Source organism: Phaseolus vulgaris, chromosome 1, assembly GCF_051622355.1.
Source record: "Phaseolus vulgaris cultivar YP4 chromosome 1, ASM5162235v1, whole genome shotgun sequence".
Taxonomy (NCBI): domain Eukaryota; kingdom Viridiplantae; phylum Streptophyta; class Magnoliopsida; order Fabales; family Fabaceae; genus Phaseolus; species Phaseolus vulgaris.
Genome location: NC_143498.1, coordinates 53702338 through 53723454, shown reverse-complemented (window position 1 = coordinate 53723454; position 21117 = coordinate 53702338). Strand labels below are relative to the sequence as shown.

Here is a 21117-nt window from a genome sequence, read left to right as displayed (position 1 = left end):
AAAAATTGACTAAGAAAAAAAATATTTTTTTTCTGTTTTTGTTAAATTTCTTTTCTTGAAAAGTGTATATATTGTAATCTTATAAGAGAAGGGTTTTTTTCTTAAAAGACTTTAAATTATAATGTAAATATTATATATATTATGAATGTAAATATTAGTTATATATTGTTATTATTAATAGTAATATTTTGTTAGTGAGATGTTAAAAAATATGAGAGTAAAACAGATCCGCAATTTGATAGAAAAAATTATAAAGACAAAAACATGTAAAATATGTTTCTAAATTTTGTTGCAAGAGGAAATTAGAGAAAACCGTTAAATGAGAAATAAAATAAGTGTTGACAAAGAAATAAAAAGAAAAAAGTAATTATAAGAGGTCTTAAAAAGATATTACGTGAATAAAAAATAAATTTGAGTTTTACTCGGATTACGCAGTATTGAAAAATATAGACTTCAACTCTGTCTTATCATTTTTTATGCATAAATCAGCATCACCGTTATGAGCTGGACTGCATTTTTTTATACACAAAACCCACTTTCTAATATTATTAAACAAATTCAAGAAAAAAACTAATAAACTTAAAAAGACAACCTTCTTATGAAACTTTACTTTAATTTATGATTTCATAATCGTCACATAATATAATTTATTTGAGTTATTTCTCATTATAGAGTTTCATTGCTATAAAAAAAATAATAAAAAAGGTTTTATAATTATTTTTTAAAAATAGATACCATCTATCCTAAACGAAATTTTCTATACCACATATTTTAGATTTGACACAAAAATGAATTTTTTATGATGGTTATACAACCGTCATAAATAAAAATACAAATTTTGTATGTATATGTATCTATAATAAACTGATATAAAAAAAATTGTTTTAACCATCATATAAAAAAAAAGTATATCTACGTTATTAGTTGAACTTGATTTACTGATCAAATAATTTTAAATTAAATTGAAAGCTTTACCAGGTAAAATATAAAAAAGTACAAACTTATTATTTTAAACTTTTATTAACAAACAAAATAAAAAATATATATGATTCATTGTTGCTAAAGAGTAAAACCTTTGTACAGTTCATAAATGGTGTCCAACCCACATAACAGTATTGTGTTTATAGTAATACCCTGAGTCAGCAAGCAATATAAACCCACTCACTTAAAAAGTCAAACCCATTGATTTTTTGTGGCCACTTTGAGTTTTAGGTCTTCTTTTTCTTTGCAAAGTTGGGACCTTTGAAGTGAAACATAAGATGAAGTTGATAGTGACACAGTGAGAGTGACAGAAAGAGAAGCTTTTCCATTAGTGAATAGGTTGTTTTGTTTTGGCATGGCCCTTCTGGGGGAGTGCCTATTTGGGGCATTGCCCTCCACCACACCCCAACAAGGACACCATGCTTGTGTCATTTGGACTTATTTAGATTCTAACACTTGTTACTATGCCAATTTATTTTTACCACCAAATATCAATTTCATAAAGACTTCAATTATAGTTTATTCAGAATATAACTTATTGATATCTAATATTTATAAAGTATTGGTTCGATGAATAAATTTTATCTTTTAATATAGTTATGCATTTCTTAATTTATATATGCTTAAAAATGTCTTTTAGTTCCTATTAGTTTAGATCATGTGAACTAAAAGAGAATAAATTTTTGTTAGAAATTAAAATGAATTGTTTTAAAGATTAAAAAACATTTTTTTATAAAATTATGAAAATTAAACGAGCAATTAAATTATTGTAATAATTTTAGAATATAAAATAATATAATTAAAATCACACATCAATATTTTATTATTAAAGTGAAAAAAGTATGTAAATAAAAAATTAGTTATTTAGGTTTCATTTTAAATATATCTATAAAAAAATATTCTTTACCTTTTTTCTAGATTTCTAACTTTATCTTTCATTATATTACCTATCAAATACCATCTTTGGGCTCTTAACAGTAAATAAAACAAAGATACTCAATCAGATTTCGGTTTAGAGTAAGTTCATTTTTGTTATTTTTGTTTCCTTTGAGTTAGTTTTTGAGACTTTTGTTCACCTGAGTATACATGTTTTTCATGTAGTATCTGTGTGGCTTCAGGATTGATCTTTGTTAATTTAGGGTCTTAATATCGTGTTTATGTCGTTGATCAAAACTCTCTGGTGCGGGTTATACTATCTTTACTTTCTTTAGGAGTTAGAACTATTTGTGAGTGTGCGTTATTCTAATCAAGTAAGAAAGCTAGTGTTATTTTTCAATAGAACTCTAAGCTTGATGATTTGGATGTGAAAGTGATATGATCACAAGTTCCAATTTTTTTCTTGTAGAGTTTAGTTTTGCTGATTGAAATAGATGTTATTTGATGGAAATTGTTTGAAGTTTAGACAATCTGATATGTAGTTGACTATTTAATTGATTGTGATATATGTTTAGAAGTTAAGTATTAGTTTTTACATGTTAAATTGTGATCTTAATTGAGATATATTTGCTCCCTTGCACTCGAGTGGATAGAGGTGTAGTTTTTGGGATGTCATCAACCTCAAATTTGCTTAATGTCATTCTTTTGCACTCAATTAAGATGTTGCTTTTGGAGTATTCTCTATCTGAAATCCATTCAACACCAACATCATGTGCTAAACTCAAACTTCAGCTTCCTAAGCTCGAACATTTTCATAACCCTTGTCATTTTCACTCAATTACTTTGTTTCTTTTGTATGTTAAGAAATTGAATTAAATCTTATAAAAAAAATATTATTTTGTAAATTATTACAACTTTCTAAGCCTATATTTCAATACACAAACAAAAGAAAAGAGATTCCAATGATAAATCTCAACGATATGAATATTAAGGAGTAGCATAAAAAATAAAATAAAAATATGGTCGTGATTATATATTGAAAATTCATATATAAGTAGCTAGTAATTTATAATACAATATTATTATATACCTATACATTAAATTTTATGATATAATCACTACACAAGTTAAAATGTTACACTTATAAATATCTTTCATGACATTTTGGTGGAAATAAATAAAAACAAGAAACAAGGAGTAGTAAAAAAAAATAAAAGACATTAAAAGTAAACATTATTTGATTTGAATAAGTTTTTTCATGAGTTTTCTAATAATATTCCATACAAGAGTTTTTATATAAATACTTCACTCATTAACTATTACTATTATTAATTTTAACACTTTTATTTATTTCTATTATCATATTTTAATATAATATTCAATCACTAATCTTAAATAAAAATAAGAATAACAATTACAATAAATATTCTAATATAATATCCAATCACTTATCGTAAATAAAAAAAACATAATAAATTACAATAAAAATTCAAAATTTTGTTGATTATCATTACCTGATATTATTTTCTTTTTTTTAAAGAACATTTGTAATTATATGATATTATTTTATTTTTCTTCAAGAACATTGGTCCTTGATATTATTACTATACTTTTCCTCAAGAAATTTTTTAGTTAAGCCAATATTAACATTAAAACTTATCATTTATTGGTTTTCAATTTAAGGAGTAAAATCTTCAGAAACATTAGTTGATTTATCATATGATGAATTATTAAAATATTTCATAAAGACTTTTCCTCTCGCTTTGTGAAATAGAATACACAAAAATAGTTACACAATTAGAAAATATATATAATTCTGTCTACATGTTTATCACTTATTTTTATTTTTCTTTTTTCTCTTTTTCTTAACTTCCTTGTGTTTATTTCCTTTTTTCCGACTTCTTCTTTTCTATTTATTTTTTTCTCGAATCCTTCTCTTTTTATTTCTTTATCTTTAACTTCTTTTCCTTTTGTTTTTTTTACTCAACTTTTTTCTTTTATTATTATTTTTCTCTAAACTCATTCTTTTTATTTGCTTTTATTTTCTATTAGTTTCATGTTATTCTTTTTCTCTACTCCTCTCTTACGACTATTACAACATTTTTTTCTTCAATATTTTCCAAACATTTTTTTCTATATATTTATTTTCTTTTTTCGCTCATTTCTCAAATCGAAATTCTCTTTCAACTCTTTGCCATTTGCAAAGCAAAAGCATCAATGCAATAAATTGTGATATGCATTTATTATCAGAACAACTTGAACACTTGTACTCGGTAAGTCCTCAACTTTTTTTACACGGACAAATTGAAAGTCAAAATATCATCAAGAGTTGAATTTGAAAAAAGAAAATGTGATCATTCTAATACTTTATTTGAACAAAAAATATTGATGTTACACTCAAAGATAAATGAGAAAGTAAGTGATGATTCATGAAGTCGAACTTCATGTCTTACAATGATAAATTTGAATTTAAGATCTTATAATTTAAAATTTCACAAAACTCGGAGAAAGAAAAAAAAAATCTTCCAAAATTCATATATTTTTCTTGTTAAAGTATAAGTATACAATTTTATAGGCTAAATTTATATATTAATATTGAGTTGTAATAATATTCTAATGAGTTGTCAATTAGTTTTTATTAAGTAAACGATAAATTCTCTTCTAATATTTGATCAACCTTTATTCTTATGATAATCGAGTCCACTTAATTAAAAAATATATAAAAATTATAAATTAAAATTAAAATTATATTGACTCTTTCTGGATTACATAAAAAAATTAAATTAATAATTTTCCTTGCAAGCTAAAATTATGATATGTTAAGCTTTTCTTAAAAAAAATTAGAGAAGTTAAATAAAGTAGTTTTAAAAATAAATTTATGCAAAAATTAATTTAAAGTTACGAGGTTTTCATTTTATTCGTTTATTTTTATTTATATATTCTAAAAGTCATTGTATGCATTAACACCCTATCTACTATATAGAATAATTCATTGCTATTCTCATAGTTCGTGAAACAACTTAATTTCGTAGGAATATATAATCAGTTACATATTTTATAATTTATAAAAATATATTACTATTTATTTTAATTTTTTATCGGTATGTGCTGGATAAGTTATGTCACTCGGTTTTAGTGACTAAACGATCGGTTGAGAACATATTTAAAGCAATTACAAGTAGTTAAGATAGTTGTAAGAATTGATGAGAGAGCCCCAGTCACGCAATCACATAATAAGGAAAATGAAGACTTAGAGGTTGCTTCTGCCAACCACTTTAATTTTCTAAAAATAACAAACGGAAATGGAGCCAACCTGAACTCCCTGAAAATACATAACACGTCTCACCAAATCCAATAACTTTCTAATAAATTAGGAACCTCCCTATAATAAAACTAACACTGATATATGATAGATTTGGTCTGTTACAACATATGGTCCATGACTAAGCACTATAAATAATTTATCTACCGTGGTGTAAGGTACGTTTTGAATAAGTTCTTACTATACACTTTATATACTGAATATTTACTTAATCGTCAGAGTATTTTTTTCAAATCAACTTCGACAGAGCACCAGCAATAGAGAAGGAGACTTGAAGTGAGAAACGAGGAAGCGATTGACACATCAACAATTATACAACTAATTTCATATACTACTTAGGCTGGTTTTGTCTATACAAGGACAATTTTTCTTCTATAATTATCTTTAAGGAAATATATTTTTTATTTTATTTTTCATCTTTTATTTTCTATCTACCCAATGTTGTCTTCTTTTCTACAAAGCACACAGTTAAATATTGAAAATGCCTTGACTTTTAAAACTTTGAAGTTTGCGGATACATCATACCTAACTTTTTTTAAGGCAAAGAAAATATCGGCTGATCTTTTGTTGGAAAGTTAAACATGCACATATTGAAAAATACTTAAATTTATGAGTTGCTTAAAATTTAATTATAAAAAAATAACAATTAACCAAATATCAATTTAAATTGTTATTGAATAAATAAAAATAAGATAAAATTAAAAATAGTGTAACATACAATAAAAAATTAACTATATCTTACTGAAGAAATTGAATACGAAGTGTATACTTGGCTTAAAGCTAATTTGTACACGGAAAATCTTAAAATGATATAAGTTTAAAATCATAATTTTATAAAACACTCTTGTTTGAACATGATTTATATCACATAAAATTTAAATGTAACATCTTATATTATAAATAAGATTTGGAATTTTACTTTATAATTTTTGCCTTCATTGACGATTGACTTGTTATGACTAAGTGCATATTAAAAATTATTTAATTATATAAATATTTTATAATTTTATAATTAATTAATGTTTTAATTATATAAATTGAAAAAAAAAATTACCTTTACATAAATTACTTTATAATAATTAATAATTAAAATTGAATTTATAACTAATAATAATTTAAGTTATAACAATATTATATTAAAAAAAATGTTTTAAACTATTTTTCTATTTAAATATTTAATAAGAAAACATATAGATACCAATCTGTCTAAAAGTATAAATTTATTGTAGATTAGTGTTACTTGCCACCTATTCATATTCATGTTAGTTATGTTATTAAAAAGTGGATTTTAAGTTTAATTTTATTTTATTAAATTTTTAATTTTTTTTACGTTAAACTCCTTAATTTAGGTATAAAATTATATATTTAATATCAATTTAGTTTAATAAATCCAACCAACTTTTTTTATTGAAATAGATTCTAAATAAATATGATATTAGGTTGATTTTAAGTCTAATTTAATCTTACAAAATTTATTTATATAATAAAAATGACATTGATTTATATATTTTTAAATATTTTTACTTTTAGTTGGTGTATATAGATAAAAGCAAAAGTACAATTAGTGATAATTTTGTTTGTTTCTTGTGTTATTATATTTGCATACCCCTTTATTTATGTATACCAAACCTCAGTTCTCAATTGGCCGAAGTCTTGGTGCTATAGATTTGTATAACTGGGCTATCACTTCTGGATAACTATTAACAAACAACTTTCAAAATAAATCAAATATACCACTGTTTTTTTTTTCTTCTAACTTTTAATTCTAAATTATTAATATTTTGACCTTTCTATGTTTAAATTATTTCTGTCTTACAAATTTCAATTTACATATATTTATTTTAAATAATTATATTTTATTTTTAAAACAAATACTGTATCTATAACTTTTCTAAAAAGTACTTTTGGTGAACAATAAATTACATTTGCATCTTAAAATAATAATAAAAACTCGTGAATAAAAAAATATGGATTAAAAGTTATGAATGTTGTTTGGAATCTAAAATCAAGTGGGTGCCGGCAGTTGAATCCGAGAAGTAAAGAACACGCTTTCCGAAAAAAAAAAAAACACAAAAAAAAAGTTGCTATTTTTCCACCTCTAGTTGAGTTTCCTTGTTTCTTGCAAATTGCTATGTTTTTCTTTTTCAATCCACTTAATAGTATTACCTACTTCTATTCTGATTTTTTTTTAATTTTGTTTCATTATTTTTAAGATTTTTAATTTATTTTTTTAATGTTAAATTTACGATAATAATATTAGTATAGTAATATATATAATATTTACTGTTGGTCTTAGGTCTTACATATTATTTTTATCAACAAATTATATTATATAATTTATTATTTATTTCATGTATTGTTATAATCAATAGTGTTCTCAAACTAGTTTGGAGACTGGTAGAATTATTGACTCTGGGTGCTATTCGGTTGGTTCTCGTGTGTTCAACGTTCATTTTTTTCGGTCTTCTTCGTACGGGTGGGGTACCTGCAGATGAGACTCTAATGCTCAAGTCAGTAAGGTGTCGTATTCGGTTGTCAGAATACTGTAGATAATGACGTATCTTTTTCTTGGAATGCGTGATATTTATATTACATTGATGGACTCTTGTTGTTGGGCCGGATTAAGGAGTTGGTTTGTGATTAGGGTTAGATTAGGTCATCCCTTAACCGTGGGTTAGTCTTGCTAATCAAGTCAACCTTTGACTTGAGCGTCCGGTGTTGGTCGGCCACGTGCGCCACGTGATCGACCTCGTCGTTTAGATTGGGGTCTGGTCATCTGGATTGACGGAGTTACGATGACCGGTCGGTCATCCCAGTACAAATAGTTATAATAGTTTAACAGTGGTTTTTTTAAATAATAACAAATTAAAAACATGATTTTTTTTATCATAATAATAAATATAACAACTATTGAATCTTCTTCTTTTAACAAAAGAATATAAATTTAATTTAATTTTGTGCTCTCCTGATTCAAATTACGTACAAGATACTACCACCTTCGTCATTAATTTAATTTTCAATTAAATGTCGCTTTGAAACAGATATTATTAGTACTAATTTATCAACGGCGTCTTTACATTTTCTTAATTTATATTATTCTGTACAGTTGTCATAAATTTGATTATGAATAAAAATCCCAAAAGTAAAAGAGATGTAAATGAGTTGCTATCTATTTATATTTAAGCATGCATGAATTCATATGTTTCAGATACTTTAACACGTGTTTAGTTTATATAAAGTATAAAATAGCTTGAGCTAAGAATTCTTCAACATTTTAATTATATACGTTTATCGTACATGCACTGTAGACAGGCACAGTAAAAGAATCACAATGCTAATTACATATTTAATTTTAAATGTAAAAGTTATTTATTCTATTTTACGTGAAATTTATTGGATCATAGGATTATAAAAATATTTAACATTTATTTTGTTATAAATTTTATATTTTAATTTTAAAAAAAGTAAATGATTTTTTTCATAATATTAGCATAGTTACATTTTTAAATTCACAATATTGGTCTTTTTTACATGGTAAACTGGAAAATATAGTAATAAGAATAAAATAAGTTAAAGAATGAAGTTACTAACAACCATAATCATACCTTGTGGTTAAGGAAGCGAAGCAAGTTAAGCTAAATCCATTAACCTAAGAAAGTAACCCAGAAAACAGAGAAAAGCATCTTTATATACACGCTTTCACTTATCACTATATTCTTTCTTTTCTTAAAGTGGACAAAAGTAACACCGTTTTTTAACCTATAATATTATACACACAAAACAACAACTTTAACTGTAAAATCCACCACAGTGGTTTCGATACTTTATTCTAAAACCACTGTTACTTTTTTGTGACTAGAGAAAAGAATAAAGACAAACTCAAAAACGCAAACAAATCTGTAGAGAAGCTGGCAAAGCCCCGCAGAAACAGCCTCAACAACTCTAATGCATGTACCATACACAATAAAAAGAAGAAACTCACATGAAAACAAAAGTAATATCTTTTAATTTATTTTAACATATTAATTAGAATATTTATATATTTAAATTAATATATTGTAAAATTAATTTTAATGACATAATGAGTAAGAGAATGCATAATAATCTACTATTCAACATGAATTATGGATACAAAACTTTAAATTTATAAGACCTAAACTTTAAAAAAATTCATAAAGAATGGAATCCATATCCAAATGAAAATATATAACATTAATTGGTTGCTCTGAGCAAAGAATTTTCTTCCTCTGCCAAGTTGAGACCTTAACTTCACACAAACACATCACTAAATCCCAAGTCAACAAAGTGGACTTGACCAATCTCATACCTCGTGACGTTGCAACATTTATACCCATTAAAACCCTACTGTGCCCCACTTCATCCACTTATCATCCCAACTAACCAATAAAAAATCGACACGTAACCCACAAAACCGACTCCAAATAACATTGCCCGCAGTGGATCGCAAACATCGTGGCGCAGCCTTCCTATATAAAACCCCACTCGGTCCCCTTGCAAGACTCAAAACAACGAAAACAGACATTGTTTGGTTGCTGCCGATTCTCGAATCGTTTTATTCTCCACCGAACCCCAAACCTCTTTCTCGAACTGGCTAACTCTCAGGCAAGTGCTTCAGACGCTGATTCCAGCAACAAACGGCTGGTGGTAGCACTGTATGACGCCCTAAGATCCGGCGACTCCGCCGCCGTCGTCAAGATCCTCGCCGCCGACCTCGAGTGGTGGTTCCATGGTCCGCCGTCCCACCAGTTTTTGATGCGCATGCTCACCGGCGATTCCACCGCCGAAACCTTCCGATTCGTTCCGCAATCCGTTGCCGCCTTCGGCTCCACCGTCATCGTCGAGGGCTGCGACACCGCCCGCAACATTGCCTGGGTTCACGCCTGGACCGTCGCGGATGGGATAATCACTCAGGTGAGAGAGTACTTCAACACTGCCCTCACCGTCACCCGCTTCGAAGACTCCGGCGAGATTGTTCCCGCGAGCTCCGGCGCCGGCCGCTTCCCCTGCGTGTGGGAGAGCAGCGTATCGGGTCGGGTCGGGAAATCCGTGCCCGGTTTGGTTCTGGCAATATAAATAATAGCAATAAAAGATAAAAATAATTAAAACGCGGTCACGTGTTGCCGTTAGTGGAATAATTAAATAAAGTGGTTGTGCACGTGGCGGTGACTGGGTTACTCGGTTGCAGGGAACACTGATAATTGCTATTGGTGTTTTTCTGAGATTAGAGACATGTAAGACCCGTGTTCTTGTTGTTGTTGTTTAGGTGGTTCTTTCAGTTTGTTTGTTTGTTTCATTGCGTGTTTTCATTCCGTGTTTTGGGCAGCACTATGGGTGTATCCAGGTGGCTGAATTTTCCTTCTTCTACAATGTGGTGTGATTATGATGTAATAAAAATATCCATGGATTGTGATTTTAAGAATCGTGCTGCGATGTTGCAAATGCCTTTTTTTATTATTCTATTTGGTGTTTTTCCTAATTCAGCTTCAACACCCAATATGTCATCTCCTTTTTCTTCTCAAATTCTAACTCATGATTTTATCACTCATAATACTTGTGTTAAAGTTCACTTTGATGTTCTCATGAAATTTTGAGGGATATTCTTTCTCTCTCTCTTTTTTTTAGGCGACAAATTTTAAAGTAAAAGTTGTATAAAAGTTGAGATTTTGGTGAAGTGACAGCTTCACTTTACTAAAGTTAGGAAGTCAAGAAATACCTATTCACTGTTAAAAATATGAAGAATAAAATAGTATAATCTTTTAAAACAAATAATAAAATACTCAGGGTTGATTTTTTTACTGGGTTTATTATTTATTGATTTCTTGGTTTTTAATTAAGAAACCAAAAAAATAAACCCCCTCTCTATTTACCTACTTGTTTTTCTTAATAAGATCTTAAAATTGAATATTAATTTTAAAGAAATAAAAAAAACATGACTTGTATTTTATGTATTTTTTGAAGTTACTTATTTTTTTCATCCATTTTATTATTATTTTATCAACTATCAATAACGCATTGCAGAGCGTCGTTTATCACGTGTGAACAAACTCTCATCAATAATTACTCCCCTAAACAAATTCTGGTCAATAATCATACTCCAACGCAAAATTCTCATAAAAAATTGTTTGATTTATGGGAAAATAATAGATTCAAACAACAATAATTATAATAATAAGAGGCATATTATTTTCTTAAATTGCAATAAGTTAGAAAGTTATCATGAAGAGTGAAAGGTTTAGAGTGGTGTGTTAGTGGTAGGGCTAAGATCCTTCGGGAAAATTCGAAAAGCGATGCAATCGAAAGAGAAATTAATAAAATTGGTATTAGAAAAATGAAGAAAGAAATATAAATTTGTTTCTACTCGTATTTTGATGTGATGTTGCACTTTACTTATGCTCGTTGCTTAGTTCATTGAAAAGACTGAGTTTTAGTGCGTGCTCCATAAACAGCAACACCCGTTTTCATCAAAACTAGTGATAAGTTGAGTCGTTTCGTGTGTGTATTCTCTACATATCAAATTTCCAATAATTATTATTTACGATTTAACTACTCTAATGATTAAATTAATTATGAAATCGGAAGGGAACGGAGTTAGAGATACGTCTGGAATATATTGTCTAACTAACTCAATCTCGCAACTTCAATCAATTAATATTTTTTTTCCAGCTTTAGAATAAAATAAAAAGAAAGAAAAGATAAAGACATTAGTAAAAAAAAGAAATACAGAGCTTTAAAAAAATAGTATTTTTTTGTAATGGAAAAAAAATGAAGTGACATTGTTGATCATAGTTCAAATATAATTTTTTTTATCAACAAATAAAAAAATAATAATTTTAGAAGAATTCAACCTTATACAACTTGATCTAAATGTTATTAATATATTTATAATAAAAAAAATATTTTTTTAAGTCTATTAAACTAGATACATTTATTTACTTATATATGTTAACTATTTTCATTTCTTGGGTAGGTACTTTTTATGATATTTATTGTTAAGAATTATTAAGAAATAAAATTTAAATTTATTTAATTTTATAAATTTAAGATTGTATCTTCTTATCTATTAAAAATTATTATTATTTTAAATTTGGTAAAGATGATAAATCTTGTTAAAATAAATTTTAAATAATTTTAATATTATATTAAGAGATCAACTTTAAATTTAATTTAATTTTAAAAAATAGTTTATAAAATAAAATTTATTCTATTTATATAATATATCATGATCTGCTGTTAGCTCTAAATAAGATTTCTAAAATATATCTTTTTATGAAACACGAAATATCTTTTTGGGCAAGTATAATATTAGAGTTTTATAAAATGTGGAGGCACAGCTAGCTCATAGGAAGCTGGAAGAAGGTCCAAAATTTCTCTGGCAAATACAAACAAAAACCTGTTCATTTTTCTGGCATTGATTGAAGTTGGACAGTGATCACTCACAACCTTTATTAGTTAAAATTTGTTAAAAAAAAATTACAAAATTTGATACTATTATTAAAAAAAAGGGTTACATGATGAAAATGAAGCATCTTCTGTAATCAAATACATATGCATTTGCATAGGATGTCATCGATGGGGTAGTGACAGATGAATGGTCACTTTCCCATGGTCGCTGCAGAATGTGGCACAACCATTTATTTTTCTTATAGGACCCATTTGTTAGATAATAATCTACTGCTGCATTCATTTTGTTACATATTTTACACACATCTTTAGTGTTTTTCTCATGGCTTCCTTCTCACGTTTTCTATAAATTCTTTTACGTCTTCCAAAGCAACTACAAATTAAAAGCAGGCATGTGCATGTGCCTTTTATAATTAATGATTTAGGTGGATACATCATCTTAACTTCCAACTAATTAAGAATGGCTTAATATATAGTTTTATTGTGTGTGAGTGCTAAATGAAACAAACTACTTGCTCACACTTTTATTCCTTCAGGATTATCGAGATCACTGACTGTGCATGGCGAATGCAGCCAAATCTTGTTTGATAAAAAAATCAGATATTTTTAATGGAATTTGTACGGACTAACAGTCTTGGTCTCAATGATCAGCAACCGATTCTGACTAACCGAGTGAAAGAACATATCAAAAAACAACACGTAATAAATGATAATAACGATAGTTACAATAATATTAAATAAAAAATAAATAATTCTGACAAATCAGTTGATTGATTGAAAGATCTTACAGATATCCTATATACTAATGTACTTCCCTATTAGTTACGGATCACGATGCATATTAGTCCATAATTGATATTCGGACCATCATAACAATGACTCATAATCAGCACTATAAATAAAAAAAGTTTGTGAAGATGTGAAGTTTAGGGTTTTTCTCCACCAAACATCAATATTAGAGAAAGAAGACTAAAAAAAAAAAATCAAAGTATCATCAACACAACAATTATACGCTAAATTTCAAATACTATCTAGGCTTCTTAATTGTAGATGTAAAAAGTTAAAAAAAAAAAACACAACAACAATTTACCATGTCGTTTAATTCAGACATGAGTCCACGATTCCTGCACTGGTTTAATGATTAATGAGTTTGCAGTGAAACAAGAAGGCACAAAGAATTGACTGTCTCTTATATATGGAGGACTTGGCAAATCCAAGACATGACTTGTTCATTGGAATTGAGTTGAGTTGAGACAGAAACAAATGGATCCGAAGGCTCGGTAGAAAATTATAGGTGTTTTTTGTTTTGTGTTTATCTTTGTTGAGGATGCTCAGTGGAGTCCACACCACACACACTGACTAGGACGGAGATAACAAGATAAACAGTTCAACACCCATATTGCTCCTTTGATCAAATAATAGATCCATCTTCAATAACTAATAATGTTGAGTTGTTAAATCATTGCTATTGCTGTATCTACACAAGGGATCAATCACAATGAGATATCTACTTCAACCTTTGGATGAAAAAAACAGGTTAACACAATGTGTCTAATCACCTAATTACAGTGTTCTTCACTTCTAGCCTCACTAAGCAACTTACACTAACTAAATTTAAACTAAATATCTTCAATTTTCCTATTACACTGCTGCCACATGTATATTTTTTATTTTTATTTTTAAAATATATATTTAATAAAAGTTGTTTATTATAATAATTCTTCCAAAATTGATTATTTAGAAGGTGTATGATTTAATTATCAAACTTTGCTAGTTTATTTGATTTTTTACCTTTTGAATACATATATTTTCCGCTTAGAAATAGAAAAGTGGGGTTAATAAATTTAAGTGACACAAACACGTCACCTTCGTTTTCAATGTGCCATTCTGCTTTTCTCCTCAATTTTTTCAGTAATTGTTTTCAGCTACGGAACAGAATAATTCCAATAAATTGAGATTTGGACAGTATTTCATAACACATTTTGAAATTCTCTGAATAGGTTCTACCGGAAAATAAAATTCTCTTTTTATAGGCCTTTCCCTGAAATTGGATTATTATTGGAAGTATTCACATAAGTTTCATTTCCTTTCAGTTACTTTTCTCCAATTTCCCCAAGCAAGTGGTGCAATTCTACACTCTTGCTTCTTTTGGTATGGTATGGTAATATGAAGGAGTTTATTTTTTTTTAAATAAAAGTTTTTATGTTAGGTATCACTATATCACTTAAGATCTCAGCTAGGCTGACACCTCAAGTAACAACAATTATTTACCATCACATGAAAAAAAAATATTATTAAACAAAAAAAAGAAAAAAAAATACAAAAATACGGGAAACTAGACCAAAACCCATATGTTAACAAAAACGGTACATAGGTAGATTATACCTATTCATAAATATGAAGGAGTCTATTTCATCATGAGTTTCTTTTAGATGATTTATAAATAATTATCAATAATCCTCTTCTGTGTTCTTTCTCTAATAATCCTCTTCTGTGTTCTTTCTCTAATGTTATAATCAGAAAGAAGAAAAAATCATAACCACAGGTGACTTTTGTTTTAGGTATGTACAGAAAGTTTGTCTTATTAATCTCATGTTTCACACATAATTGACTATATAATGTTGTCGTATATGTATTTTTTTTTTTATATTTGTAATCTTTTTAATTTTTCACAATAGATCACTTGTATAATTTAGTATGAGTTTACTTTTTTTTAATTTTATTTTTTATTATTATAAAAATAAATAAAATAACTTTTTTCAGTCGAATACTTTTTTTAGCTTTTTTTTTTCTTTCTACTAAATGAAGTCTAAGGAATATTTCATCATTCGACGTCTTATCAATTTGATGATTTGTTATGGCACCATATACTGTATATGTCAAATCACTGATTAGTGGTAATTTTGATGCTGTTCTGGGCTATGGAGAGAATAGTATTAATGCTATATTAGATAGAGAGGAAAATAAATAATAATAATAATTATTATTATTATTATTAATTAGAAAGAAAGAAATGCATATAATTTTTTATGTTTTTAATTATTTATTATTATTGTAATGGAAAATACACATAATTAATTATAGATTTTTTTTTGTATGTTTTATTTATTTACAATATTAAAACTCAAATTCTAGTATTATTTGTTTTCTTTTCTTGTTTATCCATCTACCTATTCAAACCAACATTTATTTTGTTAAGTTAGGAGGAATATGTGTGAGTTCTCTTGTCTTTCAGATAAAGCATAAGGTAAATTTTCCAATTTTTCGTTATTAGTAAATATTATTTTAAATTAGAGTTGTGAAAGAGTTTGTAAAAAGTAGTTTCAACTTTAGAAAAGTCCAGAAAAACAAGATCAGGTTAAAAAAGTTGTGGCCATAATTAGATCAGTAAGTTTTATTCAATCTGTTATTCCTAATGTAAATGGACGTAAACCAAACTCGTTTTAAACTTATAGTGAGACCATTTTAAAAAATTATTATTATATTTTAAAAACTTAAAAGTAATATTATTTTTTCTAACATATATTCATATATTATAATTTAAAATTATTCATATATTACATTATTATATTTTAATTTTGAATTTAAAATCTATGATATGGCTTAAATTTTAAAAACATATATTATTTTCATTTAAATTTAATTTTTAATTTTTTAAAACAGAATAAAATAATCTGTTGTTCCAAGACTAAATGAAGGTAGAAAAATTAATTGCAATGCTTTGAAAAATGAGTTTAGTGGTTCTTATACTAATTTTGAAATGACCTTTAGGAAAAATCTCAAAACCCAAACCTATTTCACAACTGCATTATAGATATTTGTTGTAGTTTGTGGCATAATATTAGAAGGGGTATCTTCACCAAATATTCTATTGTAAAAATAGTGATATGAATTAAAGACTACTTAATTTTTTTTCTTATTTATTTTACCATTATTATTATTATTCACCAAGGCCAAAAAATTGTTCAATAAATAACTTTTGATCATTGACAAGATATTTACAATAATATATTTTTATTTTTCTTCTTTTAACTTGTGCAGTTGGTGCATTATAATAATTTTTCTTCTTTTTATTGATATAACTGTTAAAGACAAGCAGATGAAACAAGCATTTTTTGTTTTTGAGATCAGAATTGAAGTAGTTAAACATGTTTGATCACGTATCCCCAACGTTATTTTTTTGCATATAAGTAGAAAGTTATGTTTTATTGCTTTTGTGTCTTTTACTGAATAGATATGTGTGAAATGCAGTTGGGAACAGCTAGAGTTAGTGGTTCGAGGAATCTAGTGACCAAAAATGTCAATAACTTAACTTCTTGTTAAAATCACTAGCCATAGATGCTAAAAAAGGTTACAATTTATCTTAGTGAGGAACATTTTGATACAACATTAAAGGAGTAATTCAAATTCTGAACACAGTAAGCAACTTAAATTTTATGACTCTATACTAATTATGTCATTACTTAATTAGCCCCAACCCAAATATATATTTTTTTAATTTACTAAGAATGGATAATTTTTTGAAATTATCTAAATAAAGCAAGTCACACCTAGAAATGTGATTTCAAAAGAATAAAAAATGTATTTCAATACATGATTTTGATATGTATTTTTTTTTCTATTATTTGTGAATAAAAAATACAACATAGGTTGGAGATCTCACATCGACTAGAGATTAAAGTCTTTCATTGTATATAAGTATGTGCAAATCTCAACCATATGAGCCGATATATAGTCCCACGGGTTGAGTTAGGCTTAAAGTCCATTTCGTTTTTTTATATGTATCATCTAAATAATAGTATCCACATGCATTTTCAATAGTAAGTATTCGAAATGTGAAATAAGTAATTTACATATAAAATTAAGGTGAATTTTGGTATTTGATGTGTTAGGATAAGTTGTAGTGTTGTGGGTTATGACAAGTCATTTGAGATTGTTTTTTCCACGTCTTGCACATCACTCTCCACATTTTTCCATCACTTTACTTTTCTTGAGCTTATTAGATAAGATAAGAAGCACTCTATTCATATCATATTATCATATACCATCCCATCCCATCCCTTCTCATCATATATCAATTTTTAAGCCTCTCTTCAGTCCTTGTCATAAATTTCTACATAATATTCTACGTTGGTTTTTGTTGGTTTCTAGCATGTTGTTGCTGATTTCAAAAGTGGTTCATATTTTTTAATTTTTTTATTAGACTTTGAATTTGAATGTTGAATGGTGTAAGTAAATTTGCATGGGAATTCTTTTGAGGTAAAAGGGCAAAGTTATACTCATTTGGCCTTATGTTGTTATAAAAAAACATGGAATAAATATGATAGAAAGAATACTAGTCATATTCCCATTCTTTCTAAAAGTAGTTGAGAATAGACAGAATCCTGAAATGGTATAAGATCAGTATCTTATTCCATGGCTACCCTTTTTGGTTAATTAGACATGAATTCGAATGTGTAGTGTGGGAAAAGGAATCACCCAACATATTATATATTATCTCTTTCTTCAAAGAGAAAATAAATAACAGGAGGAATCAGAAGCATATGTTATTGGTGTGACAACTTATTTTATATATATATATATATATATATATATTATAAATCAAAGTTTATTTATTTTTTATTTTGATAAAAGTATTGTCTTTCTAAAATATAAGTTCTCTTTGTTTTCTCTTTAAACTTTTTAACGATTTTTTATTATTTTTTTAAAGTCGCAACAAGGATACAGTTGTAGAAATTGAAACAAATTTTAATTAAAATAAGTTTTTTATTTTTTTTCTTTGTCAGTATGTGATACAAAAATTTGTCACATGAATGATAAGCTTTGTTAGTGAAAGTTATCCTGTTATATTTATTTATTAAGTTTGATCTTTGAAGATTGCCCAAGATAAAATTATAAGGAGGAATGATGTTGAAATGAAGATTGAAGCCAATGTTACACATTGTGTGAGGATACATGATATTTGGTTTTGATAATAAACGAAGAGGAAGGATTGTGGAATATTTAAAATTAAGATTATTTGTGTATTGATGGTGAGTGCAATTTTGATGTTGCTTTATGTAATTTTTTGACCGATTGAATAATTCGCTTTTACTATTAATTAAAAAAAATATTAATTTGAGAGACAAAGAATAATTTATTATTATATTAACTGAAATACATATTATTTTATATATTAAAAAATTATTAATATATAAAGTATTTATTATTATTAATAATTAATATTTAATTAGTTATCAAAATTTTAGTTATCAATTCTATAATCTAAGTAATTAAAATTAATAATTTTTTTATCATTACATGTTTATCCTTTATCTAATTCTTAATTAATATATATATATATTATTATTATTATTATTATTATTTTCTGTAACATAAAAAGAGTGTAAAAAATATTGTATTCGTAATTGATAGAATATTAGTCATAGGTTTCTTTATAGTCTGTTTTCAAATTTTTTTATGAATATATATAATTTATCTATATACCATTTTTTATTTGAGTTTTCGTTATAGTTTTTTCATATATTTTTAATAATATTTTTTATAGAAAGATATTTGAGGAGTTAGAATATGTCAAGCTGTATAATAATAAGAAACATCAAAGCTTAAAAAAAAAAATCTGTAACTACCGCAATTTTTTTTTTTTTTTTAATAAGGAGTGGTAAAATATAGGTTATTCAACGCGTTTGTAATTAATGGGTCAGTACGTGACCATGATAAATAAATGGGCCTTTGCTATTATCAATAGGTCCAAGACCAAATCCGTTTCCGTTCCTCAAAAGCCCAAATTGGATCCGCAAATGCTTCAATAGAATTAACAATTGATTCGATGTGATGCTTTTTTGGATTGTGCAAAATTAAACTTTTCCTATTATAATTAAAGATGGTATCTTTCAAAAAGTTATTTTACTTTATAAAAAAAAGTATGATTCACAACAACAATAAATCTCAAATTAATATTCTAAAATACCAAAAGTAATTATAAATTACACAGCTTAAAAAAGACATAAAAAATAGTATAAAAAAACTCTTATTACTTAAAATACAATGTAACAATCATTAGAGTTGTTTAGGAATTGTTACTACTAATAATATTTAGTCAATAATTATTTTTAAACAGAAGATAACAAAAGTATAAAAATGTTAGCATATTGGAAATTGTTAATAATGAGGATGTTATTATTATTATTTTTTAAATTCAACACTAATTATTTTTGTATACATTATCTCATAAATTGAAGGGTTTGTTAATCTGGCGAAATCAAACCAGTGTTTGTGTTGTTAATTACATTTGGTTTATATTAATGGTATACGTGAATAAAGTAAATGTGTGGGATGATGAATAAAAAAATAATGGAGGAAAAGATGAACAACACAAAAATGAATTTATTTATGAAGTCATAGTTATATTATAACAAGCAATTTTAATATTAAAATTTTGAAGAAAATGAGAGAAAATGGATAAAGTTGATTTGTGGATGAAAGAGTTGAATTAGGGACACTTGGATTTTCCTTGCTTGGACTTCCAGTTGTTATAACACGGACATTCTTCCTTGTGGCCATAGGTTCCGGACGGAACACATAAACATTTATCACAACACATGTTACAAAAGTGGAGACACGTCGTCGGAATCCGAGCCTTTGAACAACGATACTCGCATGCTTTTGGACATTCTGAAATAATTCACCAAAACAATTTTCAACTCTCAACATCACATTCAAATACTTCTATGTTAATTTTGAAAAAATTCACCACAATCAATACCTCCTGGCTTAAGCGATCCTTCGCCACCACCCTGTACATGTACAAGAGAATATAATAATTAGAATTCAATGTTACAACAAATTTTTAAGTTACACTTCAATAGAGTGCATAAATAACTTTACATTAAAGAATGAAGTGCTTAATATGCAACATGAACAAGTAAAAATAAGAATAACACATATATAAGAAAAAATATGCGTGGGAGAGAAAGATGAGTCACATAGGCAAGCTCAGAGACGAAAGCCATGAGAAAGATGAGAAGAAATGCAAATACAAATTTAGTCATGACGAATTCTCTTTGGAATGAAACAAAGTCTAAGTGAGTAAGAAACACTACGAAAGTAAGAGTTATATAGATGCAAACTATCAAATTTGGTAGTTTTGATCATTACTCTTTCTGTGTGCTGAGTTGACTCCTAGTTTTGTTTAGACCAAATTAAAATTTAATTTCCGCAATATGTATTAAATTCTAAAAAAAGTATGTTTAATTATCTAGTTTAAATATATGCATATTCAAGTTAAAAATAACTAATACAATAAAAAATTAAAATAATTAATACGCCAACAAAATTAGTATAAAATATTATAACCTCAATTAAAGCTAAAAATTGTTTTCCAACTTATGTTATTTAACAATTTTTTTTTTCAGTTATACTAGGAAAACAATTTGAAGTTACAATTCTTAAATTTGTGTAATAATTTGAAGAGTTGTGATGGAAAGAATTAATTATATCCCATAATTAAATTAATT

At 26.7% G+C, this 21117-nt stretch overlaps 2 protein-coding genes across 2 annotated transcripts; one reads left to right on the top strand and one right to left on the bottom strand.

Moving 5' to 3' along the window:
- The first annotated feature begins 9466 nt into the window (after positions 1–9466).
- On the top strand, positions 9467–10619 carry SAG20 (senescence associated gene 20). Its single transcript, XM_068618194.2, has one exon. It carries the CDS (start codon positions 9953–9955, stop codon positions 10271–10273), a length of 321 nt encoding a protein of 106 aa, XP_068474295.1. The 5' UTR covers positions 9467–9952; the 3' UTR covers positions 10274–10619.
- Positions 10620–20067: 9448 nt separating this feature from the next.
- Positions 20068–20652, bottom strand: LOC137815117 (gibberellin-regulated protein 12). Its single transcript, XM_068618163.2, has 3 exons — positions 20587–20652; positions 20367–20397; positions 20068–20275 (listed from the first exon to the last, which is right to left on the bottom strand). The coding sequence occupies exons 1-3, from the start codon at positions 20650–20652 to the stop codon at positions 20094–20096; spliced, it is 279 nt and encodes a 92-aa protein (XP_068474264.1). The 3' UTR covers positions 20068–20093.
- Between the last annotated feature and the right edge of the window lie 465 nt (positions 20653–21117).